This window comes from Dipodomys ordii, unplaced genomic scaffold (assembly GCF_000151885.1).
Source record: "Dipodomys ordii isolate 6190 unplaced genomic scaffold, Dord_2.0 Scaffold64, whole genome shotgun sequence".
NCBI classification, from domain to species: domain Eukaryota; kingdom Metazoa; phylum Chordata; class Mammalia; order Rodentia; family Heteromyidae; genus Dipodomys; species Dipodomys ordii.
In genome coordinates this window covers 232,046-253,080 of record NW_012267280.1, presented here as the reverse complement: position 1 = coordinate 253,080, position 21,035 = coordinate 232,046, and the positions used below count along the sequence as shown (strand labels likewise).

Sequence of the window (21,035 nt, the reverse complement as noted above, 5' to 3'; positions counted from 1 at the left end):
GTGTGCCACATAACACAAACACACCATCCAGCCTGAACATAGCCCAGAATTTCAATCTTTTTGTACATTCCCATCATAGCTGTGATTACAGGCATGTACCACTGTGAACACTAACATCTGAACAGGCCTAACTGGATCTCTAATTCCCTCCATCTCTACTTCTTACAGAGCTGGGATTACAAGTATCTGCCATCTCACCCATAAACTTTTAGTGCTTCCTGGGTTCAAAGTTCTTCATATTCTCAACTATGATTACAAGTGTTATCATTGCCTTTAGTTTAAGATTTTTTTTCTGTTCCTGCAAAAAATGCCCAGCAATTCTCAGGGAAATAGCATTAATTCTATAGGGCACTACTGGCAATGTAGCAACATTCACAGTTTTAATCCTGCCAGTCTGTGCACACAGGAATTCTTTCTGTTTTCTGGTTTTCCAGTTTCTTACTTTAAAGCTTTAACTTTTAGTTAGAGATGTTTTTCAGGTCCTCCACTAGGTTTTGAATCCTAGATTTTTTTCTGTAAAGCTGACATTTCAAGGTATATATGAAATCAATCATTAGTTTGTGTTTAGTTTACCTTAATGGGTCAAAAATTACGTTTAGCTAGGCGCTGTTGGATCACACCTGTAATCCTATCTACTCAGGAGGCTGAGATCAGAGGATCACTGTTCAAAGAGTCTCTAAGACTCTTATCTCCAATAAACCACCAGAAAACCAGAAGTGGTGCTATGACTCAAATGGTAGAGTGCTCCCCTTGAGCTGAAGAGCTATGCTACAGTGCCTAGGCCCACAGTTCAAGCCCCTTGACCAACAAAAGAAAAAAATTAAGTTTAGGCCAAACAGACAAAAGAGAAGTTATTTTTCCCAACTATCAGTAGACTGACTTTTAAATTTAATTTTTGTATTACTTTAAATCTTCTAGTGCATATGGTAAAAATGTATTTCATTATGATAGATTTATATGGTTACATGAATTCTTTTGATTGGATGCATCTTTATCCATTACTTTTTATTTCCTCTAAAAATTAAATTATCCTAATGGCCTGAAGTATTTTATTTTCATTCACTCATAAAAAATCCCCAATGTTTTCATAGTATTTATCTAATCTCTTGAAAGCCACAACAAATCAGATAAAATTTTCATTTGGCATTCTATTCCCAATACCACCTGACACAGGCATAGACACAGAAAAACAGACAGACAGACAGACAGACAGACAGACACACACACACACACACACACACACACACACACACACAACAAAGATAGGCAAACCATGACTTAGGGACCAAATCCAGCCTGTGTTGTATGAATAAAGTTTTATTACAATACAAAATAAAAATAATTTTTTATGGCTACATTTTCCTTCTTTCATTTTTCATAGTTCTGTGTTTCTATTTGTCTGTGAAATTATCTATTATGTGCCATTGCTCTCTCTATGCCTTCCATCCATACACACTTGCTTCAACTCATCAATCCATACATTTATACATTCTTTTCATTCCTTCATTTAAGACAAAAGAGTGCTGAGGGCATTGGGTAACTTTACTGAGATCTTAACTAAGAATAAATTAGCAAGAAATACATACATTATGTGAAAGCCCTAAAGTCAAATATTTTCACAATTTAACATCATACAATGAGAACTCAGTATTTTACACAATATAACCACAACTCTAATAATGGAAGGGTAAAACAAGAAAGACAGACAAAAGTTCAATAGAAACAGATGAGTATTTTGATTATATCTTGATTACCATACTGATAAAGCTCTGAATACCGTATACTTACATTAACAATGGTTAAGCAGCATGCACCCCAAAATAGAACATGCACACAATATTTATTGCCAATACATTATTTTCTTGTAAACTAAATTTAATTAGTACAAATTAATAGTCAGTTTCATAGCCATTTCTTTATTTGAAATGAAATAATAATAAGAGGTTCAAAGTCATCCTGAGCAGGAAAATCCATGAGACTCTCATTTCCAATTACATATGAAAAAGCTAGAAATGAAGCTGTGGTTCAAATGATAAAGCAGCCTTGCGTGAAAAATGTAAAGGACAGTCTATGCCCTGAGTTCAAGAATGTATAAATAAATTTAATTAATTTCAGAAGAAACATATAATGATCACTGGAACAGACAAGAAAGGAGTGCTATTTTCTATATGTCTTAAATATGTTATTCTGCAGAAATATTATAGAAGCCACCAAGTTAACCTGTTTGAAACAGTAAGTGATATTTCCTTACCAAATTAAGAGTTTTGAAGTGTGGCAGATAAAAATGTTCATGTGTCAACAGATTGTAAGAAATGATACCATTAAAAAACTTTCTTATGGGGCTGGGAAGGTGGCTTAGTGGTAGAGTGCTTGCCTTGAGCTGAAGAGCTCAGGGGCAGGACCCAGGCCCAGAGTTCAGGACCCACAACTGGCAGAAAAAAAACTTTCTTATGTGTATTTAATGCAGAAATAGAAATTTCTGTGTACCAAATTAATAAAGAGTCATTAAAAAAAGAATAAATTGAAAGTTATATGAAGCCAAGGTAGATGAAACTGTGATGCATTACTTTAAACTTGAGAGAAATGCCAAAACATGTTTTTCATTGTAATCTTAAGTTGAAGAGTATTTTTATATAGCTTATTCAGGTTATTACTAAAGCCATATGAGGAAAGCAGAGTGAGAGGGAAAAGGCAGAGAGAGAGGAGATGGAGAATGAGAGACAGAGAGACAGAGAGACAGAGACAGAGGCAGACACATAGAGAAAAGTCCAGCAAAAGAGACTCAGGATTATTGCAAAAGGTGAATGTGTGAGGAGACATACACAAGTATTGAACAAAATGGTCTCTAAAGATCATATTAAAAGGTGAAACTCTGTGAAGAGGAAAATACTAATAAATGTGTTAGAGGACTGTGCAATATGAGCGTAGGCAGGCAGGAAGTTCTTATACTTGAAAATTGAGAAAAATGATTGAGAAAGACAACAGCAAAAGGAAATGGAGAAGAGGAATAATAAGATTAAGTTCAAAATAAATAGGAGGAACCAAAACTACACAAGAAAATTCAAATTTAAATGGCTATCAGCCACTTGTTACCACTACTAGTAGAAAAATGAGCAATATCTTCTTATTCATTGCAGTAAAAATTCCATGATACAAACTAGTATAACAATGCAAAATTATTGTAGATTTGATCAGACAAATTGTATGCTAATCAAATATATGACTTTAATCATTAGAAAGCTAATTTATCCTACTATGACTTTTATCCCTGAAACCATGCAGAGTATTTCTATTTTGCATTAACAAGATGTAACACTTTGGAACAAAAATGCAGCCTAGGAGCCCTGCTCCAGAGGCCAAGATGGAGAAGGCCTCCACAGCCACCATGACCTTCCCCTTGGCACTATGATAGACAGGCAGGAAAGTGACCCAAACACTGCAGAACACCAGCATGCTGAAGGTCAGGAACTTGGCTTCATTGAAAGTGTCAGGCAGGTTCCTGGCCAGAAAAGCCACAGTGAAGCTGGCCAGAGCCAGGGAGCCCAGGTATCCCAGGACACAGTAGAAGGCAGTGAGGGAGCCCTTGTTGCACAGGATGATGATGTGGCCATGTTCAGAGTGTGCATCTGTGTCCACAAAGGGAGGAGAGGTTCCCAGCCAGAGGCCACAGAGAGTCACCTGGATGAGGGTGCAGATGGGGATGATGAGGTTAGGAGCTCCTGATACCAGCAGCCACCTCATCATTCTCCCTGGAGAAGTGGCCTTGAAGGCCAGAACCACAGTCACTGTTTTGGCCAGCACTGTGGAAACAGCCACAGTGAAGAGAACTCCAAATGTGATCTGCTGCAGGATGCAGGTGGCTGTGTTGGGACGGCCAATGAAGAGCAAGGAACAGAGGAAACAGAAGATGAGGGAGATGAGCAAGATGTAACTGAGGGTCCGGTTATTGGCCTTGACAATGGCAGTGTCTTGATGTTTAACAAACATCCCAAGAACAGCAGCAGTGAACACAGAGAAGCAGAGAGCCATGCAGGCCAGAGCTATGCCCAGGGGATCTCCAAAGGCCAGGAAACTTGCATCTCTCCTGAGGCACTGATTTCTCTTTGTATTGGCATACTGATGATCTGCACATCTCACACACTGGCCCATATCTGGTGGGAAGTGTAAGCTACCATTAGTTTTGTTGTGAACTTCTTTTACTTAAAAATATTAGGCAATTGTTTCCTTAGATGTAATCATAGCATGTCATCATTAAGTATCATAAACACACTTTTATTTCTTTTCTAATCCATAACCTCCTCCCACTTCCATATCCTTCTTTATTCTGGCTCTTTTCTTCAACTTTTTTTTCCTTCAGTGGTTATCACATGTGTTGGCAATGTGCCATTTGTTGCATTCTTATCTCCTAACAACAATTTCCTACACTTTGTTCTAACACAGTAACAGAACTGTGTGCCCTGTGTTGCAATTCTATTTAAAATGGTAAATAATACAGCTTTATACATGTCTTTGCACAACATTAATTTATTCCTGTGGCATATCCTTGAATTCATCTCATTCTGTTTTTCTCTCCACCTCATCTGTGTATCAGAGAAACCACTCTTGGGCACTTTAGAGTCATGTTCATTTCTTAAGGTAAATCTACCTTTCTCAATCCTTATCCTATGTCACAAACAGTTCTAGGTTAAGAGATATAAAGATGTTGTCTTATATCTTTATTTCCTGTGTGAAAAATTATACATTTTAATGTAAGCACTGTCCTAATAAGAGTTGTGTTTACTTTCATGTTAGAGTTTACACTTGTCTGAATTATTAGTGATAAGAGGGATTTCTGGAGTTAAATTTTCCTGTCATAGAGTAGAAAATATTACTAAATATGTAATTCAAGGCCATGATCTATTACATTTCAACTAGCAATACTACCACTTGTCAAAATTGTTATTAATAGAGAGAAGGAAAAAGGACTCTGCAATCATAAAGCAGAAGTTTTGCATTGACTTGGTTGGCTGAGGTAAACTGAGGAGAGATGAAAAATTACTTTGTAATTCACAGACTTACCTGTGTCATTAGCAATCTCATTCTTTGGGCAAGGGATACAATCAAAGCAACAGGCAGCTTTTCCCTCCTGAGGAGATTTCCTGAATCCAGAACCACAACTCTCACTGCAGACAGAGTGAGGAGTCTAAGGAAAATCAAGTATGCCAGTAACTACTCAAACTTACATAGCTAACACTCCAAAAAGTCCATTGTTTTAAAGAATCAAATTATTACACATAATGATTCTATCTAGCTAAGTGAGTCAATCAATTGAATTGTGTTATTGATTCCATATCCCGTATTTCCTAAGGAATTATGTGTTACAACTTTGATTGCTAGCCTGTTATGCTACAGAACCTTATGGGATCTTTAAAAGTGTGAAACTTATGGTGAGGAAGTAAGTCCCAGTTTACAACCCTACGGAACTTTCTTAAATTCATGTCATTCTATGTTGTCTCCTACTCATCTGTGACATGGGCAAAAGCCCGGATGAAGACTTCCACTTTAAAGGCCCAACATATTTTCCTCTTAGGTTTCCAGTGGCCATGAAGATGAATCTTGATAAAGACTCCTTCAATGATTCTTTTCAGCAAAGATGAATAAGTAGCATGTCAACTAACCACTGAATGAAACCTCTACATAAGTAAACCCAACAAAGCTTTCCACCACATAAAATTATTTTTCAGGTACTTTACAACAATGTTGGAAACCTAGTAGAAAACTCCTGTCTATAATTTATGACAATATTCTGAATCTAGAAGTAGGAAGATATTTAATTTTGTTTTTAGTTTGGATCTTGAGGCTTGAGCTCAAGATCTAGCCACTGGCTTTGAGCATTTTTTGCCCAAGGTTATCATTATACTACTTGATTCACAGCTCCACTTCCAGATTTTTGGTGGTTAATTGGAGATAAGTTTCTTACAGACTTTCCTGCTTGTCCAGATATAAACTGTGATATTTATATCTCTGGTCTCTGAGTAGCTAGGATTTTATGAGAATGTTGTTGGCACCCAGCCAGGTATAAATTGAAAGGATGACTTTTTCTTCAAGATATGTTCTTAAAATCATTATGATTAGAGCCAACCCACCTCCGTAGATCCTATGGCCCACTCTAACATATCTTCAGATAAAGACAGTTGATTACCATGGAAAGCATATGGAGAAAACTTTCCTATTTTCACCTCCAGTTGAAGACCTTCTGGAAAATTCCAAATGTTCATTATGTCATACTCTGGCTCCAATTTCCTTTTCTCATCTAAAATCACTTGCTCTCCAACAGGATTGTAAAACTGGATGTTCCTCAGAACATGGAGCAGCTGAAGAGATACATCAGGTTATGAGGAAGTACATCCCAGACATAGGCAGAAAATTTGAATGAAGGAAAGCTCCTGGGGAGATGGGGAAGGAAGGGATAGTAGGAGAAAAACAAAGGAGGGGGTGACAATGCTCGACAAGAAATGTACTCATTTCTTACTGATGTAACTGTAACCTCTCTGTACAGCATGTTTATAAGAAAATATTTTTTTAAAAAGAAAAGCTCCTGATTGCCTTTAATCTCTTATTCTGAATTCAAGAATAGCACCAACTACTGCAGGATCCACAAAATAATCTATGGAGGTAAATAATCTTTCTGAATCCAGGTCACTCTGAAAAGGAGTACAAGCCTTTTTTTTTAAAAGACAAACCAATATAGCATAGTCATGAATGAGACCATTCTCAGTTGCCTAGCTCCAGTTTAACACAGCACTTTTTGTATAAATGTGTATAGTTTGAGCTTGCTAATTTTTAACGGTATAGTGGATTTTTATTTCTTTTTAAAATTATCTTTAGATATTGTACATAGGAGAAGCCATTTTACAAAGTAGTTTAGGAATACTGTATCTCGATCAATGTCACTCCTGTCAACATTCTCACTGATTCCTCCCCTTACAATCCCTTCCATCACTCTTAATTTTGCAGGATATACATTGGATTCTTGTCTGCATTTCTCCCATCTTCTCCTCTTCATTAGTCTATCCCTCTCCACATGACCCCAAACCCATATGGTGGATTTTTAAAAATTGAGTTATTTTATTCCTTTATTTTCAGAGCTGAGGACTAAACTCAGGGCTTTGCACTTGCCAGGCAAGTGCTGTTCCATTGAGCTAAATCCCCAATCCTGTATGGTGTTGTAAAATATCACTGGAAGAGTTTTAGGATAATGACTAAGAAAAGAAAGCAAAAAGAGCAAGACAGGCATGGGAAATTACACATAAAGAAATGAAAACGTAGAGAATCAATTCAGAAGACAAAGTGTAATCTAAAGGATTTCCAAGAGATGAATAGAGGAAAAATGTGTCATTAGTGATTATATAATAAATCATATGAAATTCTCAGAAATGAAGGACACAAGCATCCAGATCATTAAGGTCAAGTAACCACCCATTTCAGTTAGTGAAAAATTGGCCTATCTTACTGAGAATCATCTTGAAAACTCAAAACAAAGGGGATGAGTAAAAGATATTACGTTTTCAGGAGGAGGAAAACATCACATGAAAAGGATTCAGAAATTAAAATATTTTCAGAATTTCTGACTGCCCCATTGGCAGGTGGAAAACAAGGGGGAATGTTTTCAAAAATTTAAGGAGAAATTAATTTATCTACTTTTGAGATAGTCTCAATATATATCTCAAGATGGTATTGAACTCATGATCCTTTTTCCTCTGTCTACCAAATACTGGGATTTCAGGCATTTACCACTATGTCCCAGCTGAGAACATTATTTTTAAATAAGAATTTTATATTTAGCAAAGGTATTCATCAAAATTAAAGTAGATTACGTTTACAGAACATCTGCAAATGTATTTATCCACCTCCTTACTACTCTTTTTGGAGAAGTCACTAGAGGAAATACTTGCAGAGAGAAACATTTGGCATGCAGGACATAGGAGATTCATCACAGACAGACAGGTGGAAACACAGGATGATAGTGATGCCAAAGTCACCGAGGAAAAACGGTACAGAGTAGGGCAAAAGGATGGAGGCCTGCAGAACAGATGCCTCCATTAAAACAGTGTTGATAGAGTTCTTGGTGTTTTTGACCAGGTGAAAATCAGCACTTGGAAAAAGAGGGGACCTTCTTACAGGGGATGGCAAGACTAGGGTTTGAACTCAGGGTCTCCCACTTGCCATTGCTAGGCAGAGCTTGCTAAATTTTTATTTCCAAAGTTGAGTGAAACTAGATCACATATGAAAAATATAGAAAATTCTGTTCAGCAGGTCATCCTTTGCTAGTACTAAGGAAATGTATAGGGGAAACTTGAATTTATAGTTTTTTAAACATTAGCGATGTGAATGTTGAAGTTATTTGTAACTAATCAAATTCATAAGTTGGCTGCCAGAAGCTCATGAGGACTTAATCTCAGCTACTCAGGAGACTGAGATTTGAGGATCACAGTTCAAATCCAGACTGGGCTTAAAAGTCCATGAGAGTTGTCTCCAATAAACTACTCTGAAAAAAGACAGATGTACTGGTGTACCTCAAGTGGCAGAGTACTATCCTTGAGCACAAAGAGACCCAGAGACAGCACTCGACCCTGAATTCAAGCCCAGGAACAGCAATAAAAAATCAATTTACAGAATCATGGAATACATTTTATTCTTTATACAGTTTTTTCTTATGAGCATATGATTCCATGTTTAGAGTACCCCAGACATTTAAATGTAAACAAATTCCTGGGTTTTGCAAAAGCATCTGAAATATTAAATTTCACAGAATATGACATTTTCTAGGAAGTGCCTTTGCTCATGGTGCATGCCATCCAAAATAAATGAAATTACCTGTGCATGGAAAGGCACTGTTCCTTTTCTATTTTCCATTGTTTGAACTTCTACTTGATGAAGAAACTTCTCATGGAGAGCCTGGGCCACAGCATACACAGCGTTGTATATATTGTAACTGTGTCCAGACATATTCATGTCAAAAACATGCCCAGGCAACCAATCCAAAGAAGCATCATGAGGACAGTTGTCCCATGTCACACAGTCAGACTCAGCATCTGAGCAATTAAAAAAGTGAAACCACATCCTAGCAAGAAAAATGTCTTCTGGGTATTTGGAAGGGTTAGCTGCCTTGATAAAATCTGTGAATCCAGAAACATCTGCATGGTGGTGTGAAAAAATAAGAGGAACATGCAGTGAGCCTAACATGAAATATCTCCTTTTCAGGGTAAATTCCCAGTGTGCGTTCATTATACAAACTTTGCCTTTTATTAAAAGTTGCTCAATGCCCATTATTAAAATTATTAGTGAATCATTATTACCATGTATGATGAGGACATTTGATGATTTATTTGCCTCATTATAACCTGCCATGGCTTTACCTATATATGATATTGATTTGTTTGAGATCACTAGCTCATAGGCTACACAAACTCTGTTCTTGGCCATCTCTTCTTTCAATTCAGCAAGAACCCACAAATCATTCTCATCTTGTAAATTCAACAGTCCCACCCAGCTCCAGCTGAAGTGAAGCAGTAAGGAGACGATAGCTGTGGCTATTGATGTGTCCTTTGGGGCCATCTGATAGAGAGCAGGAAACTTGTGATGGTCACTCAGGGCATGAACAAATGACCCAAAGGTAAGCTGAAGGGAAACAAAATTGGATGCTTCATGAATTAGAGGATTGCCATTCATAAAAATTTGAATCTTGATGTATGTGAAGAAATAGCTGAAGTTTATGGAATATGTTTTATTTTATTTTTTTAAAAAATTGTTTTTTGAGTAGTTGTACAACATATCAATATTTTTAAAATGTCTCTTGATTTTTGTCACAAATTTCATCAGTTCTCCCCATCCATGTCAACCTCACCCACTCCTTGACTTATCTAATTGCATTATCACATATGTACATTGAATATTATTTTGTTTTTCCCAACCATCCATTCCTTATTCCTCTCACATTTTTCCTCAATATCTATCTGTCTCCGGAAACATATGCATCAGCTTTCTCATGTTTCTTTTTTGTACTGCCGGTAGATAGAAGAGTCACAGCATGGAGTTCCACCCATGTGTATACCATGCTTTAGTCAGGTTGATCATATATACATATATAAGAGGCTATGTGTGTGTTCCATATTTATTTCATTTTCATGTTCATATGTTAGGTCTACCTCTCACATAAAAGAGAACACATTTCTCCTTTCTTAATCAGAGCCTCACTTACTTCATTTAATATAATATCTTGTGGGTGTGCACATACATGCCAGTAGAGGGGCACAAACACATGTCCTCATCTACTTTGGTGGATTTTTCTCTCATGACACATTTACCACTTTGAGCATTCATTCATTTTCTGCTTGTTGCTGGTTAATTGCAGATACAAGTTTCCCTCAATACTCTAAATTACAGGAGTAGCTCATCAGTTCCCTGCTCAACATAGCTTCACACTGCAAAGTCATTTTCCATTTCCTGATTGTTTTAAAGAAAATTATTGAAAAGGCTTGTAACAATACATCATCTATTTGTCATCTCTATTTCTTCTGTCTCCTTTGCCAAATGGTGAAATATATCTATATCCACATATCTATATATCCCACCATCATTGAATACTTACTCTTTGATACCACAAAATTTGATAGGTTCATAAATCCAGTCTCTTCCTATCATCCTCTTCTAACACATGAAATATTAGACATTTTTATATCCTTTAACACCTCTATTCTCACCTGTGGAAACCTATAGAGTCCCAGCAATGTTCCAATTTGGTCAGATGTCATTCCTAATGGTCCTGTAAGTACTGCTATAAACCTGTTGTCTCTCATACAGGAGTAGTTTGGAATGTTGTACTTCCCGAAGAGCCAAATGAAGGGATTCTTATACATGGTCCAACCACTGAATTGAACATCATAGACATCAAATCCCAGAGTCAAGTTGTGTAAAAGATCAGAGTTTTTGTTGACCTCCTCAATAGCAAAAGCCAAGGCCAAAACAAGCTGGTAGTTCTTGAAGATAGACCTGCATAATGATCATAGAAATTGAAGTGTATTTCAAAACTTATGAGTTTGATGCAATAAATCCTTGCTTCTTTGCCTTTGAATATGTTAAACCATTACTCTCAGTTGGGTTTTATTTTCCTATGCTTGTATATAGGATTAGGTAAGGATATGAAGGGAACATGTCATGAATGAGATTCAGAAACTTATTTAAGCCATGAGAGACTTTGCTTTTCCCCTCTTCTACATGCACCAGAACAGGGAACTGTTGTCTGTTGGATTAGGTTTTAATAAGACAGGAAATATTCCATTGCATTTATCTAAGGGCAACTAGCTATACATGTGCAAAAAATAAATCTTGTGTTTTGAATCACCTAGTTTTTGTTATATCTATATATGGAAGGTCAGCCTAACTAATAAATGTCCAAATTAAGAACATCTTTCAGAAGCAAAATCTTATTTATGGAAGATTCCATTGTAAGCTGTGCTCACAAATCCAACATATTAAACAGTTCTTACTTCAAGAACAACCAGAATAAAAGCTCAAGTGAGGGAATTGTATTATTTTTCAATTTTTTTAATTGTGAAAATACCATACAGAAGGGTTACAATTACATGAGTAAGGTAATGAGTACATTTCTGATCAAGCATTGTTGCCTCCTCCTTTTTTCCCCTTCCCATCCCTTCCCATCTCCCCCCTCCCCAGCGCTTCCCTCCACCCCCCCCATACCAAAGTTGTAAAGTTCATTTTTTCGGCATAACATCTTGTACATCAAATTGTTGCAATGGATCAACCTGTATCCCTATTTAAACGATTTTTTTCCCTTCCTCTCCACAAATTATACCAACATCAAATACAGTGAAAACAGGGGTTATACCATGGGAGAGGGACATACAAAGCAACAAAGAAATCATCTTATAAACATGCTAGAAACAATAGAAAGAAAGAAAAACCATTTTGAGTCCTTATCTTGGGGTTCATTTCACCTAACATCAACTTATCTGACCTTTTCTGCTGTCTCAGACATATACTAGTTATTGCAAATAAGGGAAATCATGGGACCTTTGTTTCTTTGGGCCTGGCTTACTGAGAATTGCATTTTTTATACACCCAAATGAAAGGGCTAAATCCAATTCCAAGGAATCCTTTATGGAGAGAGGAACCCATAACATGAGGGTTGAAGGAGTATTGTAAGCAAGCTTTACATTCAAATCCCAGTTCCAATGACTCCATCTCTTCCCATTATATTTAGATTGAGAAACTGAAAAGGAACCAATAGAACAAAATAAAGAAGATCAAAGTACTGTTTTTCTTTCTTTCTCTGTGTCTTGTCTGTGTGTTCATGTGTGTGTGTGTGTGTGTGTGTGTAGTACATGTGCACGTGTGCATATGCTAAAGAAATTAATGTAATGAAAACAACTGGTATTTTTTAACAGTAAACAATAAAGTCATGTTGGAAATACTAATGAAAGGATTAACTTGTTCAGTATATACTGTTGATATATGTGAAATGATCATAATGAAAACCTAGCGTATTTGTGAAGTCTTCTAAATGGAAGAAAATAGTGAGCCTGAGGAAGATGTAATTGAACAAACACATACAGAGGAATAATGCATGAGTAAGAAGTAAGAATGAAAATGTGTGAAAAAGGTTTGTTAAAAGTTGATGACAGAGGGACCAAGATGGCGACAGGGCAGTAGGGAAACACCACAGCTCTCCCCAACCAAAAAGAGAATTTAAGTTCCAACGCTTAATCTCCCCAAGAGACTGACAACAACAAAAAGATGAACACTCAGAGAAAAACAGGAGGTGGAAAATAACAAAAAAAGAAAGAGAGGAAAAGAAGAATTTCAGAACAGAGAAGAGCGAAGACCCCTCCCCCAACCTTCACTGGCCGTGCTGCCGCGAGCCAAACCATGACCCGCTGGCCCAGCGGGGGCTGCTGGAGTTCCAGAGATACAGGGGGCTGCACGCAGATCATCCACACAGAAGCCGCCTGAGGTACCGATTTGCAGACCCGCTGGTCACCACAAACAGAGAAACCTACCAGCCGGGAGTCTCAACAAAGATCCCACCCCCACCCCTCACTCTCCATCTGAGCAGAGAGGCTCCATCCCGCCAAAGCCACCCATCACCAGCAGCGCGTCAAGCCACTGCCAGCTCGGCACAGGGCAGCCAGAGTCCCAGAGACACAGGGAGCTGTCTGCAGATAACCCGCACAGAAGCCGCCTGAGGTACTGGTGTCAGACCCGCCGTTTGTGACAACGACCCAGCAGGGGCTGCTGGGGTCCCAGAGACACAGGGAGCTGTCTGCAGGTAACTCACTCAGAAACTGCCTGAGGTACCAGTGACAGACCCACTGATTGCGATAAATGGAGAAACCCCCAAGCCCGGAACTCGGCCCCATGATGGGAGCTCCAGAGCTACACAGGACACCCACAGAATAGCAAAGCAAAAGACCTACAAGGAACTGGTGCTGATACGGAGAGTGAAAACCTCAGCACTCAGAACCTGTACGGAGGCCCAGCCCCCGCCCCTCGCCTGGGGCATGGACACTGTGGACCCGACAGCTTCAACAGAGGCAGAGACAGAAGAGAATCACACAGAGCCACCACCGCCCAGCTCAGCCTGCAACCACCCCAACTGAACTTGGATTGCAACAGCAACTGATGACCTACACCACACAGAAACAACTAGCTCCAGGGTGAGTACCCCACAGGGGACAGTGTATCCCTCAAGGGAGACCAGAGCTGGAAGGAATCCCCAGACCCTGACCCAGACTCCCTACCCCAACACCGGAACCCCAGGACCCACTAAAACTGGGAACTGTTCGAGAGCTCCACCAGCCCATGGAGCACACTCTGCTGACCAGGCTAGAGCAAGAGTGCCCATGGAAGGGAGCTTAAACGCCCAAGCCAGGAACAGCGTCCCTGGGTCAAGACAACCAACAGTAGAAGAAATTTGAACTGTGTACCCCAGGCTGCATAACCTAGGTGGTATACACAGCAGCACAGGCCCAACTGGCGTGCCCCAGGTGGGGGGCCGGGACCATGCCTGGAGATCCGGTGCCTGAACAACACAACCAACTCCTCCCAACTGAAGTCAAAAGCTGAGCATACGCCTCAGCAGAGGGGAGAAAAATAGGGAACTGCACCCCCTGGGAAGCATGCCTGTGACAACAAAAGACCTGGAGGCTCAGGACAAGAGAAGCCCAAACCCCACCAAAACCTGACCCATATACTCTATGCTGGGAATTGGGCAACACAGACTGCCAGCACCTGATAGTAGGCAGGAGCTCAGGCTGGTAAGGTGGCTCAGCAGTAGAGTGATAGTCTTGAGTGCATGAGGCCCTGGATCTGATTCCTCAGAATCACATAAGCAGAAAGGGTCAGAAGTGGTGCTGTGGCTCAAATGGTAGGGTGCCAGCCTTGAGCTGAAGAACTGAGGGACAGCACCCAAACCTAGAGTTCAAGCCCACAACCTGCCCAAAAAACAAAAACAAAAACATCAGGAGCCCATAGCAGACTCCAGCATCTGGGAGAGTGAATCCAGAGCATCCGATCTTGCCAAGAGCACCCGTAGGAGCAAACACAAGCAATCTAGGCTGCTCAACCCTTCCAAAGGTGGGAATTGCCAGCGATCTACAGCAGAGAGCCGAGAATCTTATGAAGGTCAGACCAGCAGCTGGAGGTAGGCCCACAACAGAACCCAGATCAGGCACAGACTCTCTCTACCAATACAGAATCAGCAACCAAGCAAAGTCAGACACACCAAAACAAAATAACAGATTAGTCTCCAATAATTCCCGAACCCCCATGTGAAAATCACACAGAAAAATTACAAGGTTTATCAACACCAAGGATAGCAAGCTATCCTCAATAGCCACTAGCCATGCAGGGGAGAGCCCCAGTGGGAGCAAAGCAGGAATGGAAGACAAAAGCTACATCCAAGGGATACTGGAGACAATGACTCAAGAAATAAAGCGAGAAATAGACCAGAAATTGAAAGAGCAGAAGGATGAACTATCAAAAGATATATGGGATATCAAACAGGAGATGCATGCAAAACTAGAGGAAGCACAAACCTCAGTAAGAAGTGAGATAAATGCCAAATTAGAGGCAGTACATACCTCATTAAGAGGTGAGCTCAGTACTTTGAGAACCAACATCGAATCCATAAAGGAGTCCATTTCCTCCATGCAAACCACAATAGAAGCCACGGTTAACAGAGTGAACAAAATGGAATGTAGAGTGTCAGATACAGAAGACAAATACACCAACTGGACCAAAAAGTGACAGATATGGAAAAATCACTCAAATTAAACCAAAGGGAAATTCAAGAGCAAGCAGATAATGCCAAAAAAATTAACCTTCATATAATTGGAGTGGACGAAGGTGAGGAATCTCAAAGTAAGGGAATGCAACACCTATTCAACAAGATAATCGGTGAAAATTTTCCCCACCTCAAAAAAGAACATCTTACCTACATAACAGAAGCATATAGAACACCCAAAAAGCAAGATCCCAGGAGAAACACTTCTAGACACATTATAGTAAAAATGATAGATCTGAATAATAAAGAAACAATCTTGTATGCAGCAAAAATGAAGGAGCTATACTACAATGGGAAAAAATTAGAATCACTGCAGCTCTCTCTACACAAACACTGAATGCAAGAAAGGCCTGGGAAAGTACCATATGAGCCCTGAGAGCCAATAACTGCCAACCCAGACTGATATACCTGGCAAAGCTAACATTCACATTCGATGGAGAACTGAAAAATACATTAACATTAAGCCAGCATTACAAAGAATACTAAGAGGGGGACACAACCTGAAGAAAGCAACCAGGAACTGGGACCTGCACCCAGACAGGCATTAATCAGCAAGCACAGGAGGAAAGGAAAGAAGAAAAACTTCGGAAAACAGGGATTGACAGGGACAACAATGCATCTCTCTATGCTTTCTCTTAATATTATTGAACTTAATTCACCAATCAAAAGAAAAAGAACTGCAGACTGGATGAGAAAACATGACCATCCATCTGTTGCCTTCAGGAGACCCACTTCTCAGCCAAACATACAAACAAATTCAAAGTAAAGGGTTGGAAAAGGATCTACCAATCAAATTCCCCCAGTAAGAAAGCAGGTGTAGCTATCCTGATATCTGACAAAATAATTAAAAATTTAATTAAAATTAGTACAGAAAGACAAGGATGGACACTACATATTAATACAGGGAACAATCCAAGAGGAGGATATTACCATCATCAACTTATATGCCCCAAATATTGGTGCACCCAGATATGTCAAAGAAATACTCTCAAACTTACAGAATAAAATAGATCCCAATACTAGGAGACTTTAACACACCACTCTCACCAAAGGACAGGTCGACCAACCAGAGGATTGGGAAAGAAGCTACCTAATTAAGTGAGGCCATACTTCAAGCAGAATTAACTGACATCTACCAAGTATTTCACCCTAAAACAACACAGTACACATTCTTCTCAGCAATTCATGGAACTTTCTCCAAAATAGACCATATAATAGTTCATGCAAGGAACTTAAGCAAATTCAAAGGGTTCGACATAATCCCCTGTATCCTATCTGACCACAGTGGAATCAAGCTAGTTCTCAATAACAAAGCATACTGCAGAAATTTCTCTAATACATGGAAATTGAACAGCACACTTCTTAGCAATGCCTGGGTAATGGAAGAGATCAGAGAAAAAATAAAACATTTCTTACAACTAAATGAAAATGAAAACACCTCGCAAAGAAACTTGTGGGAAACAGCAAAAGCAGCCCTGAGGGGCAAATTTATTGCCCTCAGTGCCCACATCAAGAAAATAGAAACAGACCAAGTATATAATCCCATTTTGCAATTAAAAAAGCTAGAAAAACAAGGAAAAATGGAACCTAAAGTTACTAGATGGAGCCAGATAACCAAATTAAGAGCAGAGATTAACCAATTAGAAAATCAGAGAATTATAGCCAAAATTAACCAAACAAAAAGCTGGTTCTTTGAAAAAATAAATAAAATTGATGGACCGTTGGCAAGATTAAAAAAAAAAGAGAGGAAACCCATATTAACAGGATTAGGGATGCCACCGGAAAAATCACAACACGTACCCAAGATATCCAAACAATCCTAATGTACTGCTTTCAAAAGTTATACTCTCTAAAGGAAGAAAACCTGGCAGAAATGGATGCATTTTTAGAGAAATACAAGTTTCCCAAACTGAGCAAAGAAGAAGTAAGCCAATTAAATAAGCCAATATCCTATAATGAGATACAGGAAGCTATCAAAAGTCTTCCAACAAAAAAGCCCAGGACCAGATGGATTCACAGCAGAATTCTATAAGACCTTTAAACAAGAATTAATACCCATACTCCTCAAGCTCTTCAGAGAAACAGAGAAGGAGGGAGCTATCCCAAACTCATTCTACGAAGCCAATATCACACTCATCCCCAAACCAGGCAAAGACCCAACCAAAAAGGAGAATTACAGGCCAATTTCCTTGATGAACACAGATGCAAAGATCCTTAACAAGATTCTAGCTAACAGAATCCAGAAACACATAAAAAAAATAATACACTATGATCAGGTAGGCTTCATCCCAGAGACACAGGGATGGTTTAACATACGTAAGTCAATAAATGTAATCCAACATATCAACAGAGCCAAGGTCAAGAATCACATGATTATCGCCACAGATGCAGAAAAGGCCTTTGATAAAATTCAACATTCATTCATACTAAAAGCTCTGGAGAAAATAGGAATAGAAGGAACATTTCTAAAAACAATAAAAGCCATCTGTCAGCTGAAACCATAGTACTCAATATGTCTATATTAGGACAGTAACCAAAGTACTGAAATGTAATTTGGGAAATTAAGGGAATGGAAATCAGGTGAACATGGGTAAAAATGGAGGATACTAATAATAAGCTAAGCCAGGCATTAGTAATTCATGCCTGTAGTCCACCTTTTTTTTTGTCAGTTGCAGAACTTGAACTCTGGGCCTGGGCACTGTCCCTGAGCTCTTAAGCTCAAGACTAGCACTCTACCACTTGAGCCACAGTGACATTTCTGGTGGAGATAAGAGTCTCACAGACTTTCTGGCCCAGGCTGGCTTTGAACTGATCTCAGCCTCCTGAGAGGCTATGATTATAAGCATGAGCCAAAGTTGCCCTGCTGCCTGTATTCTTAAGTACTCAGGAGGCTGAGATCTGAGGGTCATTTTTGTTTGCTTTCAAAGGCTTAAGTTTATTGTAAACAGGTTAAAGCTTATAGTAATAGAAAGAATCACTTAAGAATATGGGATATAGTACATTTCAATATATTTTTTATTTTTTCATTGTAAAAATAGTGTACAGAAGGGTTACAGTTACATGAGTAAGGTAATGAGAACATTTCCTATTGAGCATTGTTACATCCTCCTTTCAGGATTTTGAATCCAGGTTGGGCAGGGATGTTTGTGAGACTCTTATCTCCATTTAACCACCAAAAATGCCAGAAGTGAAGCTGTGGCTCAAGTGCTAGAGCATTTGCCTTCAGCAAAAGTCTTCAGGGATAGTTTCAGGCCCTGAGTTCCCAGGGCCAGCACAAAACTAAGAAAGATCAACATACCAGGGACATATAAGATAAGGACATGTATCTTATATAGCACAGAGGAGTAATTGCTATCCTGGGACCACTGTTCTCAATTGTGGGCAGCTACCTCAGGGTCTACTTGTCACAGCAACCTTTGGAAACATGTGCAAATGATAGACACAATGACACAATGACATTTTTCTCTTGCAATAAGAATCAGATAGTTTCCTAGAATTTCTTAAAGCTATGTACAGTCATTTTTAGGTCAAGAACATGCATGTGCACAAGTAAGGTAAAACTCATCTTAGGCAATCAAAAAATTCCTATAAGTGATCTTTATGATGCTAACCTGCCTGGGAAAGCATGGGTTGTGCAGCATTTCTGACATAAAATATTGATACAAGGTTTACTTTGAAACAGTAACTACTTCTCTACAGTAAGAATATGTGTGTGTGAGAGAGAGAGGGGGAAGAGAGAGAGAGTCCATGGGCATGAAATCAGTGCCTGGACACTGTCCTTGGGCTTTTTTGCTCCAGGATAACACTCTGTCACTTGAGCCACAGCTTCACTTCTAGCTTTTGGCTAGTTAATTGGAAATAAAAGCCTCACAGATATTCCTGCCTGACCTGGCTTCAAATACTGATCCTCAGTAGTTAGGTTAACAAGCATTTGCCACCAGCCTACAATAAGAAATTTTGCCCATGTTCTCAAAATATAGGTGTTACTAAAGTTCTCACACTACTGAGCTAGGCAGGAATGAAATGTGGTTGCAGATTTTTAGTACAGATCTTACACCAGTGACTCAGGGTGATTATAAGAGTATCACTTCATTTTCTTAAATTACAGCTGAAATGGAGGAGATACAAGCATGGTGGAGTAAAGTGAAGAATTAGCCAGCCTGGAAAGAAGAAGCTGTATGGAAGGAAATAGAGTCCTCTCATACTAGCAGGCAGGAAATCATTCAGCAGTAGTTGTAAGACAAATAATGAACTGAGCTGTTCCTGGTACAATAGGGATGGAGGTCAGTGGGAAGTGACAGGGGACATTGATGTGTGCACCCAGTTTCCTCAGCCTTTGCCCATCCTCAGAACAAATGAGTAAATGAGTTACTTACCATGTATTCTCTTCTTGGCTGGAAGCATGGTTGTTACTGTGATCTGTTACCAAAGTCTTCAGAGGGAAAAACCCAGCGATCATCACATCTCCATCCATGTGTGCTCGGTGCTTCATAGTAGAGAGGCAGCTAATGCCAGCCAAGGACCTGACCAGGAGGGCATGCTGGAGAAGAAGGAGTGTGAAATTCAAAATGAGCATTCCTGAAGCCTTTGCCAAGCTGAAATTCTGGTTGGATGTGAAGCCCAAATATGAGGCATGTATATTCATGTTTTTATATGTGCATGTGTGTCTTTTTATTGATAAAGATATATTCTATAGCTCCCCTTTCATCAAAGCCTCTTGTGAGTCCCCAGAAGCAATGTATAAAAGTATTCCCTGAGGCTCTACATGTGTGGCCTTCATCCAGGAGAAAAACATGAGGTGGAAAGCATGTTTGTGTATTTGCATTCTTCACCGCAGGTACTATGATTTCATCAAAGACCAGAGGTAGTGAGGCCCCAGAGATGGAGTAATCTTGGATAATTTTTCTGCCCAACATCTGTGTCAAGAAACTATTTTCATGAAAGCCATTTGGGATGATGCAACTGGATTGCTTCAGAGGATGCCATGTCCTGTGCATGGAGAAATGTCCACCAAAACCTGTGCTTGTGAGATGTCAGCTAAAGTTTTGAGAGCAGTACACTCAGAGGGTCGATTCTCACACACAATGTGAATAGCAGCCATAGAATCTTAGTAGTTGATGCTAGCAGCTTTCAATAAGAATTCCATGTGCAGAGGCCTCCAGAAATTCAGCCATTTACTATTGCCTGAGGAAGCAGTGTTGTCGATGAAACTACCAATTACATGTCAATAACTCTCTGTTCTACTTTTGCATTCTGAAATTTTATCATCAAATAGGTAATTATAATTATACATGAAAATATAGATGAAGACATTTTCATGCTGCATTTGGTTGGGAACATACAGTAGCAGAGGAAATTCTTCTGTATCACAAATCTAAATCACTATCTAAAAGAACTCTAAGTTAGATCCAAATTCCATGCAGAGACTTCAGTGGCCCTGGAGAATAGAGCTACTTCAGGGCAGTGGACATAGTCTACAAAAAGCAGAAGCATTGGAAGATTTTTTTTGCACTTGTTCACATTCATGCACTGGGTATCAGAAAATATACAACACATATGTACTTTAAAAATGGTGGTGGAGGGGCTGGGAAGGTGGCTCAGTGGTAGAGTATTTGCCTTGTATACATGAGGCCCTCCCTGGGTTCAATTCCTTAGCACCACATAAGCAGAAAAAGCCAGAAATGGTCACTGT

General features: G+C 39.2%; 2 protein-coding genes across 2 annotated transcripts in view; both read right to left on the bottom strand.

Moving 5' to 3' along the window:
• Nucleotides 1-3,240: 3,240 nt before the first annotated feature.
• Nucleotides 3,241-12,992, bottom strand: LOC105990254 (vomeronasal type-2 receptor 116-like). Its single transcript, XM_013022614.1, has 6 exons — nucleotides 12,907-12,992; nucleotides 10,743-11,031; nucleotides 8,857-9,660; nucleotides 6,126-6,353; nucleotides 5,059-5,182; nucleotides 3,241-4,151 (listed from the first exon to the last, which is right to left on the bottom strand). The coding sequence occupies exons 1-6, from the start codon at nucleotides 12,990-12,992 to the stop codon at nucleotides 3,241-3,243; spliced, it is 2,442 nt and encodes an 813-aa protein (XP_012878068.1).
• A 150-nt stretch (nucleotides 12,993-13,142) lies between these two features.
• LOC105990253 (vomeronasal type-2 receptor 116-like) overlaps nucleotides 13,143-21,035 on the bottom strand; it is a 40,813-nt gene continuing 32,920 nt past the window's right edge. The window contains exons 8-9 of the mRNA XM_013022613.1: nucleotides 19,720-19,883; nucleotides 13,143-13,434 (exon numbers count right to left, since the gene is read on the bottom strand). Of these exons, the coding sequence (XP_012878067.1) occupies nucleotides 13,143-13,434; nucleotides 19,720-19,883 (456 nt within the window). The remainder of the gene's footprint in view (nucleotides 13,435-19,719; nucleotides 19,884-21,035) is intronic.